The sequence below is a fragment of the Lates calcarifer genome, linkage group LG4 (genome assembly GCF_001640805.2).
Source record: "Lates calcarifer isolate ASB-BC8 linkage group LG4, TLL_Latcal_v3, whole genome shotgun sequence".
Lineage (NCBI taxonomy): Eukaryota > Metazoa > Chordata > Actinopteri > Centropomidae > Lates > Lates calcarifer.
Window position 1 is genome coordinate 11,450,209 of NC_066836.1, and position 20,427 is coordinate 11,470,635.

The window sequence follows — 20,427 nt, forward strand, 5'->3', positions numbered from 1 at the left end:
AACAATCAAAGGAGACATTTTAGTATGTTACTGATAAGAGCTCAAAAGAAAAGAGCCTGGACAGATGGAAGTGCAATGACATGACACAGTAATTATGAGAGCATCTATCAGAGATGACTAACATTGAATGAAAGAAGTGGTGTACGTGTAATGTTTTATAGCTTCTACACGTAACAATCACCTGTCAGTCTGCGGGAAGGAAAACACAACTTTAAGGACTTTGATTTTGCAGATATCTGTATTCCCAGTATGCAATCTCTATAATCCAACGCTGAGGGACGGCTATGTACAGAAAGGCAGATGACAGCTGCTCTCCCTCTCTTCATGTACCGTACCGATCCTGTAGTCAGATAGCTCTACAGACAAGTCTGAGCAGCCCTCCTTCTTCAGAAACATACTGAAAACATCTGAAAACCTGGCAACAATCCTGCTATTTCTGCCACTAAAACACGCCAGGTGGGAGAGGGAGAGAAGGTGCGCTTTGTTAGGTCGAGTGCTGCGGTGCAGGAGAAGAAAAGCCGATGCTGTTTGAGAGGAAATTAAAATATTCTCAGCGTGTTCATTAAAGTTGTTTTATAACCTATATCTTTGAAGTGTTTATCAGACACCTCTAGCAAAACGACATCTCTGGTTTCACAGTGATCTGTCGCACATTTCTTTTCACAACCGCACTTACAGACCACACCACATCATCACCGCCACCACCACCACACCCAGACTGTCTGACTATCTTACCTGTCTGCTGTGTGTTTGTCAGGGTTGCTGCGTTATTATCGCTGAATCTGAGATTGATGCCGTTTGAGCATTTGCCGACGGAGCTGTTTACGTGCGCACTGCCGTTCCTCTTGATGGAGCTGCTGTGGCCTGCCACCGGCATGAACGTGGGGTCCAGGTCCATGATCAGCTGGTTGAGCTGATCGATGGAGTTGTCGATGTCCATAGTTAAAGATTTGAACTCCTCGTCCTGTTTGTTGTTGTTATTGTTTATCGTTTTCTGTTCCTTGTGGTGGGGCGGCGCGTTTCTCAGAGCATCCACTGTAGTGTCCCTGGTGTGGCCCTGCGCTTCGGCGGGTAGGCCCACTTTGGGTGAACTGCTCCCCTGCTTGCTCCCTGGGTATCTTTCAGTATCGTTTCCTTCCTCTGGCATGTAGATTAAGTGTTGAGCGGTGACCATCTGCTGCTGGCGAACCCAGGACTGTGTGGAATAGCTTCCCTGTCTGTAGACATGCTGCTTGGGCATGGGAGCACTACTGGGATTGGAGGAGGCCACAGAGTTGCTCCGGGAGCTCAGACAGCCCCTTCTTCCCTCAGCATAGGCTCTCTCATATTCCTCCATGGGAGGGGGTGCAGGATGGTGAAGGTGGTGCTGGCTCTGGCTTTGCTGCTCCTCACCTCCGGGACTCCCAAAGCCGTCCGACAGCAGAGAGTTCTGGCTGCTCTTGTGGCAGGAGGACGACAAGGTCCCCAAGCTGTCCACGCTGTGCAGATCGTGACCTGTAATGACCTCGTCATCCAGGATGTCAGTTTCTCTCTCTCTGGGACGGGGATCCCCGTTGATGTGAACTTGGGCTGGGACTACCTGCTGGATGCCAACCATAGGGCCCTGGTCATCCATCTCCTCCAGTGAGGGATCCTCAAGACCAAAGCCACTCAGAAGGCGCTTCAGCTGGACCTTCTCCTGCTGGCTGGGGCCCTGGTTAGCCCTGACAGCAACGGTGGCGGAGGAGTTGACGGGCGTGGGTCTGTCTGCCCACAGGGAAGTGCTAGACAGGCCCGAGTCACTGCTGACGGAGAGGGCGTGGTCACTGTGGTCAGGGCTGGAGGTGGTGGAGGTCGTGCGGGCCCCTCTGCCCAGCGTCGCCTCCACGCTGGCTCCGGGGCTCCTCTTGTTAGCCGCTTTGTCCTGGGTTAGGCCTTGAGAGCGTGGCGCTGCAAAATAGAAGAGATGCAGCGCTTCATACAGTCAGCTGGTATGGACACACGTACACACACACACACACAAACAGCAGAGACTCACACAGACAAACACAAAATGGCACAGACAAAGCAGGACTCCATTAACAAGCACAGTCACGTCATCCAACAAACTCCATCATTCAGAATCTGTTTTTGGCAAGGCTCAACACTTACAATCGTACGTCACCTGACAAAGACAACAATCCAGACAAAACAGAGCGTCAGACTACAAATAACTAGAACATGAACATTGGCAGAAAGAAAAAAGGTGAATAATGTTACTGAAATGAGACAAATCACTGTATTAGATGTGTCAGATGTGTCGAAAAATCAATCTTATCCAAGCTTATTTCAAGCAAAGATATTCCATTAATTTTACTATAACTCTCTCTCCCATCAGGCCATCAGGTGAACTGCCAAGGTGCCGCGTGCACAGCAGACATGTTCAGATTATATAAGAGATGTTAATGCCACTACAAGAGTCCGCCGGCTGCGGATCCTCAAGAGCCTGACCCTTGCATTCCTCACCCTGCTGCAATTGAGCCACCCTACTCCCTTCTTGCTTGCCCCTTGACCCCAAGCATATGTCCAAACAAACTCCTTAATCCGAGAAATCGCAGAGGTCAGTCATTTAGCAAGGCAGAGTCAAATATATCACGACTCTAGACAACAATAAGAAAAAAAAAGAAAAGAAAATCAAGTTCAGCCTTGCTAGACTTACGCAAAATGAGGTCTGGAGAAGAATTCCAAGTGTATGTGAGCAGCGTGGCCTGCCTCAACAAAAGAGCTGGAACATGACTCCTATGCTTCTCCCTGAACCTACTGCCTTAAGTACTTGCCTTTCAGTCAAACCATGACTAGAGGATCTGAATACCAGACATGCATGATAAAAGCTCCCCCTCCTCTCTCTCTCTCTTTCTCAAGAAAAGCTCCTGTATGTATGGCCCCCCTCCTCCTCGCCCCTGGCTCTCACAAACACACTTGTGGAACCTGCATGGAGGCCTGAGCTTAGGCTGCTCAAGGCCGAACGCAGTTCCGCCGGGGAATTTTTCCAACTAAATCCCTCTCGTAACATTCCCTCTGGGAAGGTGTGAAAAGGGGGCTTAAGACAGATGTTTCCCCCCCCTTTCACTCAACGCTAGCCATCTTTCTCTTTCCCTGTCAGCCGCCCTGTCATCCTGCTTCTCTTTTCTTTTCCCTCCCCCTCATGGCCACCCATCTGCCTCAATAAAGAAAAAAAACCTCTTACCTTCGTTGCCAATGCCAGGTAAGAACACCAGACAATCCCCGTCTCGGGTAGAGCAAAAGGAGAGAAAAGGCCGGTCAGACACACGAGAGTGGACATGGCTCTTAACCAGCAGATAATGGTCAGGGTCAGCCCAAGAGAGTTCGAAGAAGTTGGCCCTGCTTTCTTTCTCTGCTGAGAAGGTGAGAGTGTTTGCACTCCACACAGGGGCGGGGGGGGGGGGGGCTTGAGATGTCCAAATAAGGGCAGAGGAATGTAAACAAGTGGGGTGGGGTTTAAGGGTAGGGGCGGGCCAGAGGAAAGCAGTAACCCGACCTTCTTCCCCTGCATTAGGGAACTACCCCACTGGGAAGGGGGGGGGGCGGCCCGGAGAGGATCAGAGAATGAAAACAACATTCCTGCAGCTCCAGACTTTTTCACTCTGTAAAAAGACACTTTTAATTAAGGCAATCCTTGCCTTCCACTTGGAGCTCTGGGCGATTTTCATGAAAAGCAGAAGCTAAGTTGTTTTTCTCTCACCCTTGTGTGTCGTGAAATTACATGCCTGCCATCCTTGTGTACGATATCGCCATGAAACAGATGTGCCTTTAACTCAATTATGGGGTTCAACAATTGTTTTAAAAACTGTTACCTATGGGGATTGCATTGAGATTAGCAAACCCATGAATGGTTAACCAAATATGTTCCTAAGCTAGCAAATGTGAGAAAATCAGTCAAACCATTTATATCTAGAATTCATGATGTTGGTTGTTGTGGTATGGCGAATCCCTGAATAATCCGCCAATTACAGTGCAGAGAGCGGTGAGACCGGAGCCGCTCCTCTAGCTGCTCTCGTATCGCAGGAGGAGGTCTGGTCATGTATGGCTATGCAATTACCCAACCCTTTCCATTCCGCCTCAGTTACTACCATCCCGCACCTCCTGAATGCCAAAACCGTGAGTCGAAAGCATAATGATGATGATCATCATCATTTTCTTCCGCCCAAACTTCTGCATGTGCTTCCGATGTGTAGACAACGACCCTCTGGGAAATGCGTCTCTTAAAATCCTGTGTTCTATTTGTGCAGCACATACTGTACATACAGAAAGTGTAGAAAATAGCAAACTACTACTATGCAGGTAGTTGTCATTCTGAGAGTGAGATTTTTTCCTCTACTCCAATACAATTTAAGTGAATCCAGTTTTGTTGGTGGTGCTAAAACATAGAAACAAGCAACTTTCATTCCAAAAACAACATCTTGGTTACTGTGGACAATCATCAGACTTTGCTGCAATCAATTTTCTCTTTTTGCCTAGCAATCTTTTAAATATATAATTTCAAGCAAAATTAGTGGGTTTGATACAGGGCAACATCATACTTGCTGTCCTGCTGGAAGGACAGAGATTCTGGGGATTCTGGGATTTTGCCCAGGTGTCTAATATGACAAATATCTTTGATTCTGATGGTTTTCATCATCTTGTAAATGATCTCTTCCTAAAAATTAAGAATTAAAGGATGAGGCCAGAAAATATGAAAATGATCACATTTGATTTTTTAAACCACTGTGCCTCCAAGATTGGTTTTGTCCCTGAGAAGTATTAATAATTCAGTTTTGTGATCACTAAATATTAGATTATGTTCTTCCAGTAGAACTCTGATCGGGATCTTGGGATTGGTGGTTTTAGTCTTGTCTTCCTATATATTATTCCAGTCTTCCTCAGTTATCTAGAGGGATTTGTTATAATCATGACATTAGAGTTTTTCCTGCCATGAATGGTTTTGATTGGAGCTACATCCCACCACAGAAATAATTTCCATCAAGAGGTCTGTGGATTATTCAGACTAATGAGAGCTAGTCGTCCGGAAAGAAACGCTGCCATTCGATTTTTAAAATGTAGCCTCTGAATGCCCGACAAACAATATTCCATTCACCTCCATTGTACTGGAATGTTGTCAGAAATCTCAAATATCGCTAAACTGGTGGTAAAAAAGCCACAACTATCTGTATACTACTAGGGGTAGGTAAGACAATATACTTCCTTTGTAATGTGGGTGAACAAACCCTTTAAAGAGTCAGTGAATATGAGCTCTAAGGGGGCTACACAGATTTTTCTCAAACTGAATTTTGTTACCACTTAATTTTACCTAATATGTAAGCCATAACCACAACTAGTAATACATTTCAACTATTCATTTCCGCAATCATCTGTTTGTCAGTCTCCACTCAAAGACAATAACCCACCTTGACAGTAAACTCAAGTAAACATGCTTTCTGGAAAAGCAGTCCTTTACAATTCAGCTCTTACTTCACACATGGGGATAAACACACACTCTCGCTGGTGATTGAAGAAAAACCATTGAAGTAAATTAAGTTGTCTTTTCACAACCTTAGCACTACAGTGGCAAAGGGTTTTTTAACTTCCTCCTCCCCACCAGCCTCTGGGTGACAGCCTCTCAGAGGCAAACTGGGGCCTGCCAGAGGACTGGTGGTAAGTAGATGTAGAATTCCAACAAAGATCCCAGTCTTCCCCCTCAGATATAGTGTTTACACGAGAAAACAAGCCTGTAAATATCCCACATGAATGCTCTGGAATAAAGGCAAGAAAAAATATTGCTTCTTTGTTGATGTCTTTGCTGCACTTTGATGAATTCTTAAATTTGAGTGGTGGCTCTTTAATTGCATTCCCAGAGGTGTGCATAAAATTCTCTATGGCCGTGTTGGAATATTTTAAAGGAAAATTTAAAAAAAGGCAGCTCATTTTCATCAAGCTGCTTATAAAAGCACTCAATGAATACTGGGAAAGGGTGGATCTGTGTTTTAATGCCACCACCACGTCGCTCTATTCTGGGAGGTTGTTGTGAATTCTGTGGTTGAGTGGAGAGCAACAACCGCAGCTAGGACGGGACGCTCCGACAGGGTGGCTCTTAGTGAGTGTGTGAGTGTGTGTGTGTGTGTGTGTGTGTGTGTGAGTGTGTGTGTGTAGGATGGTTAAAGCATGCCTATTCATTTGATGAAACAACAAAATAGAAATCTCTTGAGAACTATCTGCTCTTCCTTTGAAACCAGCATTCCCTACATACAACAACACTCCTCCCTATCCCCCACACAGAAACAACACTGCTTGTCATACCCATCACCCTGAAACTTTAAGACTGTCTTACACGGAGGTACATTTTTCACTTCCATTCCTTTTCCTCAACATAATAAAAGCGCAGGCAGGCTCTGTGGAAAAAAGACTTAATGTCCCACTCATGAGTAATAACTCCTGCTACCGGTGACTGCAACATAAACCAAGCTAATGGTAACTGTGCGTGCATGTTAATGCAATCACACTGCGGTCCCTAAATAACAAGGGGCACAGGACCTGTCACGCTGTGTTAATTCCCTTAGAGAAAACGAGTTTGTATGTGTGTGTTTTGTGTTAAGTAAGAAACAGAGAGAGCACATTGACTAGCAGAATAGTAACAGCAAGAGAAAAGAGGGGAAATTTAATGCCTAAATAACACCCTATGCATTCTTTCTCCATTCATAAAACAGCCACTGATATTTTTGCTCAGATAGCATCTGATTCATCGGGGAAAACTTTGGCACTGTTAGAACAAAGGATTGTGAGTCATGTAGTGACTAATGCAGCATAGCAACAGTACCTTCACCATCACAGATGTTCTGGTAGGAATCCCAGCGGGTTAGAGGATCTGCTGTGTTGTAGTCCACAATAACATCTGCCCCATTTTGCCACCTGTCAGCACCTGGAGCCAAAAATAACATTATTGTAGATACTGTATCTAGCTGCACCCCCCCGTACTCCTTATGTTATTGTAACATCTGTCATGGCTGAAAGGAGGAGGAAATAGCAGGTTATTTTGCATAGATATTTAGGGTTGGGTTTTTATTTTATTTGCTTTCAATGGTATCTCAATGTTATGATTTCCTTGTATTTTTACTACATCTATATAAAGCCTTAAAATGAATAGTTAGACATTCAGGAAAATATGTTTATACAATTTCTTGCCAAGATTTACATGAGAAGATTGACACCACTCTCATGTCTGAATGCTAAATACGAAGCTACAGCCAGGAGGCAGTTAGTTTAGCTTAGCAGAAAGAACAGAAGCAGGGGGAAAACAGCAAGCCTGGCTCTGTCCAAAGGTAGATAAACAAAAATTCATGTGATTTTAACATGACATTTTCTGTAAAGACTTAAGAAACCAGATATAATGTTTTAACTAGTGAGCTTTAGAGGTGTTTTTTTTTTTTTTTACTTGTGACACAACCAGACTAACTGCTAGCTAGCTTTCGCCAGCTTCCAATTATTTTGCTTAGCTAAGCTAACTGTGGCCTGGCTGTAAATTCATATTTGCCATGCAGACATATGACTAATGTCCATATTTTCATCTAACTATCGGCAAAATAAGTGAGTTTCACACATGTTGTTCAACAATAAACAAATGAAACCCAGAACAGGCTGTATTCAAGTTTTTACTGTGAGCCCTGAAGCTTTAGATTGAAATCATATCTATATCATACTTTGAGGGACAACAATGACAAGTAATACCACATGTTTAATCAAAAAGACAGGTGTATGCCAGACAAATCAGTGTTACCCTGGCAGAAACCTTTCATTATGTTACTTGACATAAAATATTGTTAAACTTTGAAAATATGTTTAAAGGCCAAACAATATGTACAATATGTACACGTATGCAACCTCATACAGCATACTGCAGTTTCATTCCTGTGGGGCTCTGGGGCTGCACATGCTGTGCTCCTTTACCTCTCTGTCAGCACACACTTCACACTACATTTCCCCTCTGCAGCATTCCACATCCCTTCTCACCAGGGGGCAGAGGGGGAGGAACAGAGCACAGGACAGCACAAAGGGGAAAAAAAATGGACAAAGCACCATGTCTGCTTTTCCAAACCAAGTCTCCCTGTAGCTACTTTTGAAAAAGCTGAAGAGTTAGGAATCTACCTGGGATTCTCTCCGGTCCCTCTGAGAACACCAGCTCCACTTTACCATAATCTGGAAATCTGGGATCTGGAATGTAAGCACACAGGAATGCTGTTGGTGAAGCCATTCAGAAATTAAAAGATGAATGATGTTTATCTGGGAGTAGGATTCTCTCAGTACACGTAACATGTTTAGGAAAACAAGATTATTGGTCTCAAAGTGCCAAGTCTAAATTAAGTCCAGACTGAGCCCTGCAGATGCTGCGTGGAGCAGAGGAGTTGCTGTAAAATATCGGCGGCACGTTGAGACCTGTTCTCAGGCTTGGCTTTTTTTTTAGGTCTACCTTTGCTGGCAGACTCCATGTCCTCTTTTTCAAACATCAGGTTGTAGCCCTGCACTGCTCCCGTGTGGAACTGCAGTCGAAAAATAACTTCACGCTCTGAAGTTAGGTCACTTTTGTGATAGCATTTAATCTACAAAAGAAAATACAAAAACATTGTGATTACTTCAGTAGAGAACTGATGTCACAATCTCTGAAAGGGCATCTTGTTTTCTTTCCCTACCATGATGTCCCCTTTTAGAAGCTGGGCTGGCTCCAGGGTGATGCATACCCGGTCTCTGTGGCCTGGACCAATATGACTGTAACAAAAACAACAGAGGGTCCAGTCAAAGTGAGCCAGAGTTTGATAGCAATCACAGATATTTACAGAAAGCAGTAACTCAGAATTTAAATCACCATTAAACTAAGTTAAACAGAAAATTGCTTTGAAGAACTTTGAAGTAAAGAATAATATTCAAAGCTACTTACTAGATTCCAGATGAGTACACTGCTTGCATTCCCTGGTAAACCTTGATGTATGGACGACACACTGAAAAAAAAAAAAAAAAAAATTGCATTGATAAAATGACCTCAAGAGTAGCTTCTCAGATTGTTTTGCTCACAGCCAACGTGTGATAAGCTGTTGTTGTGAGAAAGGGATTTGGGCTCCACGACATGATGAAAACCTTTGTTGTTTCAATTTACATGCAAACACGGGTGTGAATTCCAATGGGTTTACTGGGAACCCATAAAGACGTTCCTCTTTTCAGTTATGTTTATATAAGTGCCGCTATCTGTCTGAGCATGCGTGTGTGTATTGGGGAAAAAAAAACAGAAAGTACAGATAAAAAGTACAGATAAGTCTCCTTCTTGTTTACTACTCCAACTCTGATGTGGTTGAGTCTGGATTCTTTTATACCATCGTGGTGGCAGCGACTGTATTTTCATTGGCAATTGCAGCTGTGTGTAGCGGTAAACAATCTGAGTTTAACCTCCAGTGGTGTCGAAGTTGGGTATCCCATGAAGGATGACACAGTGCAGGAACAAGGGCGAGGCGTTGATCTTCATGGACCCACTCAGAAGGCTGTTGAGGATCCAAACATACCTGAAATGGGTGTTAAAAAAAGGGGAATGGTCAAAATCAGTACAACAGAGGCCAAGATACATTGTCTTTCAGTCACGAATGGGTAGAGCTCCACAAATGCTGGATCCTATGGAAGGAAAGCATTGAAAAAAATATTTTTTTGGATTTGGCACTTAACTTAGGTATTTTATCAGGACTTGTATTGAAAATGTTACATTTTTCATCAGTCCCTGTTGTCATTGATGACAGGTTTCTTCAGATAAACATGACAGCTTGGAGAATAAAAAGAAAGAAAGAAAGAAAGAAAGAAAGAAAGCAGTTTGGGCTAATAGCCATCAGCGTCAGCGATGATGATTCATAGTGATACAGAGGGGGTAGGATTACACCAGGTTACCATGGGATCCCACTCTCTTTACAATGATTAACAATGACAAAGCTTTTCAGTGAGGGAAAAAAATAGACGAACAGCACCAGGATACCCAGAGTGTATTGAATCAGGTGTGTCTGGGACATGAATGTGTTTGGATGGAGAGTGGGGTCAACAAAAGCACTGGCAAACAACACACGCGGTTAGACGCATATTGCTACGCAGAAGGGCGTGCTTATGTTTTGGGTCTTACCGTTTCTGCGAGGGTGTCATCAGAGCTGAGACCTTATCATCGTAGTATTTCCTCATGGCGAAGCGGTCCAACGCCTGATCAGCACTTTGAGGGAGACAAGAGAGACACGTTAAACATTTTGGGCAATTATGACTGGGGAGAGATTACACTCTGCAGCTCTATAATTGAATGGTGTTAACCCTGACTTCAATTAGGGCGAAGCACACAAACGCATACATATACACACACACACACACACACACACACACACACGCATACACACGCATAATGGACAAGAGCGAAAGTAACCGGAGAGACAGGGGATTCCAGCAGAGAGGAAGAGAATGCCAGCCTTAAGTAAACACGGAGGGGGAGAGGAGGACAGAGAGAGGCCAGAGTGTGTGCACAGCTCGGCTATTCAGACAGACCTAAAACCAACAGGCACTGGAGCCTTTTCACCACAGCTCTGTTTCTCTCTCGTTGTTCCTCTCCCTCTGCTCCCCCCCCCACCCCTCCTGAATCTATTCTATTGTAAATCTACCTCATTGTTTTCCTTTCTCTTCCTCTACTCCTCTTTTTGCCCTCTGTCTTTCACGTTCACCTTACCAACCCGGTCTCCCTCAGCGGGACACAAACACTAAAGGGAAGGCAGAGTTTGGCTGAAACCATGTGCTTTTGCCACAGTGACTGCTGTGTGCAGAAAGGATCTGCAAAGTAGCACATAACAACCAGGCCGTCTCTCCCAGTGTTTGCTGCATTTCTTAACTTAGGGCTCAACCTCTCTGAATTTGTTTGACTGACAATGGTTAGAAAATTAGAATCGGTTTTCTCCGCGATGAATACGTTTCATGGAACTGACACTGTGGCCAGAAGCTATTACAGTAACTAACATGTTTCCAAGTTGATTCATGCAACTCAATACGGGGTGATTCATGGCCTAAATTGTGCGGCTTTCCTTTTCCTACTTTGAAAGAGGTGACTTATCTTTGACTCAGGTTCTGAGTCACCTTGACCCTAAATTAAAGGAGGTAAATAAATCAGCCGCGGTCACACGGTGACATTGCTTGCGGTCTGTGAAATGAGTCTTAGTGGATTGCTGCAGTGTGTTGTTGTTATCGTCTGCTGCCAATGGTGAGTGGGCGCACACACATAACAATGAGCCGTAAGTTTAGTGGAAACGTTTATAGTAACACAACATCAAAAATGTGACACATAGTAGCGGTTACCTGGCTGACACATCGGTGAAATGCACAAATGATGAAATGACAACGCCGATTCGACCCTTGCCGCCCTAACGAAACAAGAGAGGACAGGAGATGATTCATGACACATTCTGCACTTGTGGTTTTACTATTATTTCAATGTCCACAAAAAACTTTTTCCCCCTGCTATGAATGATGAGATCTTAGATGAACAACTGTTTTCGTTATTTCATGCAGGAGAGAAAAACCTGTCCAGATTAGAGGCCAAGTTTCAAGGGGCATCAACAAAAAGTAAGAACGTAATCAATTCTTTGTGGTCAGATAATGACTATGTGGAGTAAATGCCAAGTTGTTCATGACACAGCACAACCTGTAGATGCTCACCCTGCAGTGTATAACCACCACATGTAGAGGGTCAGCATTGAGCCAGCTCTCCATGGCCTTACAGATGGTGCAGATCTTATCCAAAGGTGGCGCATGCAGGTCAGGCCAGCCCGTATCCAGGGTCTGAAAAACACATCACACGGTGTGAACAGATATCATATCTTTTTGCACAGCCAGAGGCCACATCCTCTGTCCCTATGCATTACCAATCAATATCAAGGTGTTTACTGTGGCCTGGTTAAGATACAGCTGATCGCAGAGGATGAGCAAGTTTTGTTCTTTCCCAGACTGATGTATATTGACATATTGACGATAGTCACTTAAACTTACCTTTGGGTTCATTTTAGAGAGATCGTGCCTTCTCTCAGAGAGGTTGATAATCTAAAGAAAACATATGACTTACTGTTAAATTACATTGATCAAAAGATGAGCTAAGCACTCTGAGATCAATACATTTGTGTCAATATTCCATGAAAGCCCATCAGCCCAGACATCAGTGCTGTTTGCACTTTGACACTCAGCCACAGGCACATTGCAAAGGTGAGACAGCGAGCAGCACAGAGACAAGCACTGACCAGGTAATTATCTGCATGCTTGGACTTGAGCATTCGCGTGACATCCTTCAGGTTGTGCGAGTAGATCTCCTCCGAGCAACCCCGGGGGAAGGACACGGCAATAATGCGTTCCGTGATGTACGTGAGGTCGAGTTCATATCCCTCCTCCATCCCTGAATCGTGGGGACTGCCTGTTAAAAGATACCAAAGCAGACACATGGCCGTATAAGAACTGACCTCACACTGTTCCTACAGATGACTCTACTCAAGTCAATATTTGATGGTCAAAGTCCTCAGTTTTAGCCATTGTATCAAAGTTTCCCGCAGATATCTTTAGAGAATGACCTCAATTCCAGATTGTATGACAGAGGGTGTCTTGTTTGCACAGCAACGGTCAACAGTGTATGTCATAAATGCTGTACTGGTTGAAATGACACAATATATCAAGGGCTTTTTCAAATGAGAGATGACTGTTGCTTATCCATGCTGCAAAGAGAGATATAGCACAGTGGTATCCAAAGATTGGACACCAGCAATCTTGTTACCACAGTCAGTCAGTGAGTCGGTCGGAGATACAGTGACAAAGATACCAAAAAAAAAAAAACTTTCAAAGAATTCCAGTTGAAACCAGTTGCTGTAAATCCCTGAGTGATGGCGTGTCCCTGTGACCTCATGGCCATGAACTTCCTGCGGTGGTAGTCTGGAGTTAGCTTACCACCCCACTCCACCACACCCACACACACACACACACACACACAAACCCCCCTTACTCTCTTATCTAGTCATCTCTGTATACTCTGCGCTGGTTGTCAGTGTTGCCGCCAACACCAATGCTGACACCATTAACTGATTAATCAGCATGACAACTAACTGTTCTCAGCTTTTGTCAAGTGCTTCCAGCTTATTAATTATGAGGACTGTTTTGTGCCTGATGTTGTCATCTTAGGATCTGGGGAAATTGCAACTGACACTTTTTATTTTCTGACATTTTGTAAACAAAAAAGATTATTCAAACTAAAATAGTCAGCAGATGATGTTTACCAGAAAATAAAAATAATTGTGAGTTGTAGTTTGCCAGTAGTGGGATAAACAAAGTCACACCCACAGCAAAAACATGTAGGCTGCTCCCTCTCCCTGGAACCTTCTGCTTTATACTCGCAACTGAAGAATGTTGGTCTCTGTTCAATCAGTTGAAATCATTGCTGCAGAAATTGGGTGTTCTCTTTGAGCTCCTGAGCCCAAAGTGATGTCTTGCTCAAACTGCTTCTACTGTTCACAACTTACAGATACTAAATTTACAATAATGAAAAGAAAGGCTCCAAATTCTAATGTTTGAGAAACTGGAACTATTTGGCATTTTTCATGAAAAAGGTCTTCAACGGTTAACAAAATAGTTGGCATTGCATTCTCTGTAAATCAACAAATTGATTAATCAACTTATCATTTCGGCTCTTCTTCTATCCCAGATAAAAGCTTGTACTTTGTAAATATATTAGAATAACTTAAAAACAACTTAAAAACACTTAAAAACAATAATAACAAAAAACATTGATCAACACACGTGAGTTGCATTTGTAAATTATCAATTCTGACTGACTGATGATTCAGAACTAACACAAGCACATGGTCTCACAAACAAACACATTCCTAAAAGTTGCCAAAGATATCATCATCCTTCTTGAATGACACAGATTGTTTGTTGTGATTAAACGATCCACAGTCAAGAATGTGTCCATCAATTAAGTCTGCAGTGACTGCAGGCTACAAGCCAACACTTTGAAGGGGGCCAGAGAGGGAGCCATAAACTAGGGACAGTGGGGGCATGGTTTAAACCAACCCTCAGCATGGAATGAAAGAGGCCATGTGTATGAAGAGGTCATCACTCGGGGAAACGGGGCTGGGTGTTTTGTGAGTGTGTGTGTGTTTGTGGAGGTGATAGGAACGGAGGGGGAGAAAGAGGTCCTCGGGGATTGTTGGAACTAATGGCAGGGTTAGTCTATTTCCCCTGAGACTGAGACTGAAAAAAAACTGTTGACTAATGGGAAATTAATGAACAGGTCAGCCAGTACTTAGGCTCTGTGTATCTCCAGGGCAGGGGTATGGGAGGGAGGCTTAGTAATGTTGTGGAAGTGTCAAAATACTGTGCTAACTAGAGATGGGTATGAAACCAACACTTAACCTCTGTGTGACCCAGGGGTGTGAAAGAATGTTACTTAATTAATTAGATACAACAATAATGATTTGAAAAGTTTTAAAGAAATATTGCAAAATTTTGGGAAATGACCTTATTTGCTTTCTTGGAGAGAGTCAGATAAGAAGATTGATACCACACATGCCTGGAATGTAAAAATGAAGCTAATCTTACTGCAAGTAACCAGTTAGCTTAGCTTAGCATAAACAATGCAAACAGTGGGAAACAGCCAGCCTGGCTTTGTACAGGGGTAAAAAAAAAAATCTGCCAACCAGAACTTTTAAAACTCACTAAATAACAGGTTGTATCTGGTTTGTTTAATCCACACAAAAACAAAACTATAAAAACAACATGTTACAGCTTTAAGGGGGAGTTATGGGAAATAGTGTGGCACATAACTGCGTACTACTTTTTTGTTTTTGGATGTGCTGTTATGCTGGTAGGTGGATTTTGTCACCTTTGGACAGCCAGGCTAGCAATTTACTCAGTTTCCAGTCATTATGGTAAGCTAAGCTAATCAACTGCCGTTGGTAGCTTCGTATTTCACAGACAGACATGACACTGGTATCAATCATCTTGTCTACCTCTAAGTAAGAAAGCGAAAAAATGCAAAATGCTGATGTATTGATATACATAATAACTAAGATAACTGACTGTATGACTCATTTCAAGGTAACTAAATAAAGAAAGTAAAGCCTCAAGGTACATCAAAAGTTGCCAATATATTACACAAAGAAAACACACACAAAAAAACTTCTATATATGAACTTGAGGCTTATTAATTTCACATGAATAATTCATGTGCAGCGCTTCAGTACCCAACATCCTTTTCCTCCAAAGACCTCTCACTTCTCCCACTCATCATTCAAGCCAACGTGAGCGACTTGCCCCAGCATGCACTAAAGATAATTGGTCTTTAATTTGCACTGACTGCTTTTGTTCCTGGTTTGAGGCACAGCATTAGCTCACAAAGGCAGAATAAGCAGTGCCAAGGAACTCAAATCCCAAGCCCACCCATGGCACTGTGAGAGCAAGCCTGGTAGAGGAGTTGGGGTAGGAAGAGCGAATCGAGGAAAAAAAAAGGGTTGCCAGGTCTACAATGAACGTGCTGCGACAAGTTCGCTAAGGTCAGGATGTTGGGGGATTAGGGTGTGTCTGGCTCCCCCAAGCTCCAAGCTCTGCAGGTAAGAGCTTGACTGGGTTGCGTGGGTGCTGTCAGCCACGTTCACACATGCGTGACCAGCTCCAAATGCCTTTCTCTCAATTACCCTGTATAATGCTGAAAATAGATTAATCAAACATTCCATTTATGAATAACAAAAATGCTAGGAAGAAAGAGTAGGAAAGCATATTAAAGTGCTGGGAAGAAGTCTGTTTCTATTTCAGTGGCCACACCCTTCACCTGGCCCATACGGTATGGAATCTTCCATTTTGACTGAGCAGGTGGACCGCAAGATGAAAGAAGACGGCATCATGTAATAGGGCATAAACTGCAGGGATAACTGTCTCAGAACCCAGACATCAGTTTAGTCATCCCCATAAGGGTTAAATCACAGCCTAATCATGTGAACAGTGACCTCATAGTTGTTTTCATTTTGGAGTCCGTTGTGGTGACAACAGTTGGCAAAAACTTTGCATACTTGTAAGTCTCTCTCGGGCCTCGGGTTGAGCCACAGCAACCGAATCCATTTACGTGAAAGTTTGTTTGTATGCGATTAGACCGGTTGCTACATGTCTACAGGCTCCCCAGCTGTATTTTCCATTAGAGATCTCTGTGTGGTCATCATCATGCAGATCACTTTTACATTTGTACAGACTAGTGGGAGAAGAACCTTCCAGAACGATATACACTAAAGGAATAATGACAAATTCCAATTACAAGTTACCATCAGACCCTAAAGTTATATGAAAAAGCTCCTCGAATCCCAAAAGTATCAAACTTTACAATTTTATGAAACAAAAAAGAACCAAATCCTTCTACTAGAGAAGCCGCAACCACCAAATTTTATTCCAGATTTACCAAAATAACAGAGTTAAATCCACCTAATCCATTAATCTATATTTTAAAGAGACACTAATGTTTTAAAATCAATCACAGAGAGATAAGTCTCCATAAACATTATGCCTGCACACATATGAAAGCAATCAAGGCACCGCACCCCGCCATTCGCACTCTGAAATCAAACTGAATTGCTTCTTTTGGCTCGATCTTCTGGCTTATGATTGACGTGTCGTGGCAACAGCCTCCATTTTGTGACAACCTGAATATTTGTACAGGTCCATTAAACTGAAATTACATGTCTGAAATGAAAAATGGGCGCACTGATATTCATCACTAATAGAAGAAAAACAAAAACAACACTTTTCCAAATAGCACCAAACCACCTTGTTACACCTCAACGCAAACTTAATCTGGTGCAGACTGCGACAGTTACAGCTCAAATTCAGTGTGGGGTGATAAAACCCATTCAACCCAGCTTCTAAGCGCTGGCTCTGTTTTGCACCTATGGAAAAAAAGTAGCTACACATACAGAACACTACTGTCTCTTAGGGAGACTCTGGACAGATTAATGATCTCCTTAGCTGTTTGTCTGCAAACCTGAGTAACACCTAAAGTGCCATAAATGCTTCAGGAAGTCTGGCTGCCTGTGCGGAGAGGGGGGGTGCTCCTGGACTTAAATGTTTCTTTTTTTGACTTCAAGCATTTGCACTAAATTTAGTCACAATTCTTCATATTATTTCCTTTAATTGCACTGCACATGAAAAGAACCATTCATGCCTGTTTACCCCTCCATCAGATGAGAGGAGCTGTACAACCAGAGCAGATCTGTTTCTTGCCCTTGTCCTCTGGCTGTAGCCTCCAGTTGGTATTTAGCATCCGCATCTAATAGCCATCTAATAACCTTGATACCATCAGCTTCACTGTTCCAAACCGCCTTGTATTCATACTTGGCACGAGCGTGCGCCTAAAGCTGCGGGATAACATGTCCACGGTGACATAACAGGTTGGTTTAAGGGCCCAGAGAGGGACAAGGCCACAGTTTGTTCTGGCCTTTTCCTGTCAGGGGCTCTATGTGTTTATGCTGTGGCTTTGACACCCATTCACTGCTGAAGAACTGAAATAAACAAAACCATGAGAACTATTGAAAAAACACAACCATGGAAGAAAGGAGCCGAAGCATATTTAGCAAGTTTATTTTGTAACCCTGGAACTCCAACATGTATTTGTGCCACTTTTTCATGAGATATTTTGAAGGGAATAAAAATGACAGCCCTGGCTCTGAGCAAATCTGTGCACCCTTAGGGCTCCCAAAGTACTCCCTAATTACCGTTTTCTATCCCAAGGTCATAGTGGAATGCGTTCCAAAATGGATTACGTTCCCCAACTCTCGCTCTCTCATTCTCTCCATCTCTTTTTCTTTTCCCCCCTTTCTTGCCACTCTCGCCCCCTTTATTGCTTTCGCTCTCCCTCCTTCTCCAGGTCTCCTTCTCTCTTTCTGTTTAATGGCTCACACATGTCAGCCCGAGTGGCCGTGGCACTGCTGTGCTGTGACAAAGTGAAATCCCCCCCCCCGCTCTGTCCTGTGCTGTCTCTCCCAGGGTTAGATCACAGTGTTCTGCTTACAGTACACAACCCCACACCTCTTGCCAACCCACCTGTCCAAACCACACTATCAGGAGCCACGCTCATTTGTCGCCCTGCCAGCCCTTTGCAATTTCCGCCTGTTATCAGTGAGGGAAAACGGACACTTTGGGTCTCTGACGTACATTCTTCTCTCGCCTCGAGGGACAGATATTGTTCCTACGGCTCTGACCTTGAAATAGAACCAGCGACAAAAGCTATAATTGCAAGTTCAAAAAAATCTTTCTCCTGTCTTCGCTTGGTCTGTAATTAAAGCTAATCTTGAAAGAGTTTAGCCTCGCAAAATGTTCGGAACAACCTGCATGGTTTATGTTGCTTGAAAGAAAGGTGCACACCGGGTGTACATGCAGGTGTGTGTCCGATTTTCCCGAGCAGAGGGAGAAAGGGAGGGACTGATATTCAGGTGAGGAAGGCTGCAGCTGCTGTGATGTAAGGACGCTTGTACATGTCATCAACAATGGCTGCCTGAGAAACATAGCCCCAAGGCCGCAAATACCACGCAGCAGCTGTATCTCAAAGAAAAAAGACACACTGTGTCGATCTGTTTGTCTCCATCGTTTATCCATCAGCAGGATGGTCCGAAATGCAGACAAAGGACAAAGCAGGCCTGTTTCTTTTGGAGCTCTATAGACTGTGGAGTACAACTCTTCCACAAGAATGGCTCCATATGTTTCACATTATAAAGGTCTCCCTGTACACTATAGCCCACAACAGCAAGGAACCCCCAAATTATAATTACTGCAAAACACAATTCATTGAGGAAGACAACAAGGCTTTAAAAAAATCTAAAAGACTCAAAGAGGTCAGGCCAAGTTTTAGGAACTTCAGTCCAAAGGCTTTCAATAATACTGCTTCACATTAAAAAGGGGGAAAAAACATCACAAGATCACTGCTTGCTCAGTTTGAATGACTCTCTTCTCTGTCTTCAGAGTCCTGCTGAAAGAGCTGGAGCACACATATACATGCAGCCATCCATCCACACACACACACACACACACACACAAGCACACACACCCCTGGTTTTAGCTCAAAGCCAAAGTAAATACAGAGTGGTGACCTGTTTTGCTGTTTTGGATAAATGAGCAAAGTCAATGAAATGTGACTGAGCAAAGGGCTATGGCAAAGTTGGAAAAAGAAGGCTGAAAGGTACTCCAGTGTGTGTGAAGTCTAATCCTGCTTTAAAGTTGTGAGCAGCCCGACTTTAAAACCCTCCCTGCTAATGATTGACCGTGGAAAAGTTCAGACACCGTGCCTTACCTTTTCAAACCGAGAGCGAGCACTTTGATCCTTCTCTTTTTTTTTCACCCGCTCTGATTCCCTTTGTAAGCCAGAGCTGCTGAGAGAGAAAGAGTGGGGTAAAAGTCCTGAGTCAAAGAGCCCTCAGCCCCGTCATACGGGCTTAGAGCAGACTGAGAGGCTCATTTTCCTCTGCTGGAATGTGCTCCCAAGCCGCTTCTGTTTAGTTCACTTTGTCCAAGGCAGGATCCGGTGCTCTCCTCGACCTTTTCCGTGGCTGTCGTGATTTAAATATAATGGTTCCCGAACTGTTGCTGCTGCTCCTGCTGTTGCTCCTGCTGGTGCTGCTGCTGCTCAGGCCCCCCCCCAAAAAAAACACACTTCCTCCAGTCCAAGCTGCCGCTGCAGCCGCCACAAGTCCTGGCACGGGATAGTCCTCCCACTGCGCCGCTAGGGCTGTCTCCCTTTTCCCTCCCCCTTTTTTTCGCTCTACCTCCCCCTATCTGCGGCCTCCTCCTCCCTCTCTGCCTCCCTCCATTTGTTCTCACCCTCACCCCTCACACGCAGACACTTCCTCCAGCCAACCCCCACACACACCCCCAAAAAAACTCCTTCACATGTGGACACTGCACAAGGAGTAGTAAAAATTTGCTGTTTTGATGTTAGACTGCTGTATCACAAAGTATACATTTTACAGGCATTTCATCACCATAAGATTTCACCAAAGTATAATTCTAGAAGTCAGTTAACATATAAGCCAAAAATATGCGCATGTGCAATAAACATTTTTTTTTACCATTAAAAAAATCCTACACTTCATCACAGAAAAACAAAGACTTATGTGTTATGTGTCAAGTCAAACCAGTTTTATTTATTTAAATCAGAAATTAGCCTCGGATAAAAACTCTGTGTATTAAAATGTCCCAATATCTAGTGTTGTCTTGTGATAGACAGTTTAACTTTATGAAACAAGGGAGACTTGTTTGATAATATACATTATGTGATGTTTGGTTATTACCCAAGTTCGTTACATATGGAGACCCAAATTTCAAATATTATAGCTCATGCATCGCTGGTGAAAT

At 43.5% G+C, this 20,427-nt stretch overlaps 1 protein-coding gene across 3 annotated transcripts in view; it reads right to left on the minus strand.

Moving 5' to 3' along the window:
• The window catches only part of LOC108883423 (tensin-3), a 31,423-nt gene extending 11,647 nt beyond the window's left edge, over positions 1 to 19,776 (minus strand). The window contains exons 1-14 of one of the 3 annotated variants that reach the window (XM_018676534.2): positions 19,367 to 19,776; positions 12,297 to 12,466; positions 12,052 to 12,102; positions 11,722 to 11,844; positions 11,362 to 11,426; positions 10,157 to 10,240; positions 9,445 to 9,557; positions 8,942 to 9,002; positions 8,697 to 8,772; positions 8,477 to 8,606; positions 8,155 to 8,220; positions 6,830 to 6,931; positions 3,206 to 3,247; positions 736 to 1,929 (exon numbers count right to left, since the gene is read on the minus strand). In XM_018676534.2, the coding sequence (XP_018532050.1) occupies positions 736 to 1,929; positions 3,206 to 3,247; positions 6,830 to 6,931; positions 8,155 to 8,220; positions 8,477 to 8,606; positions 8,697 to 8,772; positions 8,942 to 9,002; positions 9,445 to 9,557; positions 10,157 to 10,240; positions 11,362 to 11,426; positions 11,722 to 11,844; positions 12,052 to 12,102; positions 12,297 to 12,446 (2,257 nt within the window). In that variant the 5' untranslated portion in view covers positions 12,447 to 12,466; positions 19,367 to 19,776. The remainder of the gene's footprint in view (positions 1 to 735; positions 1,930 to 3,205; positions 3,248 to 6,829; positions 6,932 to 8,154; positions 8,221 to 8,476; positions 8,607 to 8,696; positions 8,773 to 8,941; positions 9,003 to 9,444; positions 9,558 to 10,156; positions 10,241 to 11,361; positions 11,427 to 11,721; positions 11,845 to 12,051; positions 12,103 to 12,296; positions 12,467 to 19,366) is intronic. The other 2 variants (XM_018676535.2, XM_051069998.1) reach the window with 2 other exon arrangements.
• Positions 19,777 to 20,427: the final 651 nt, after the last annotated feature.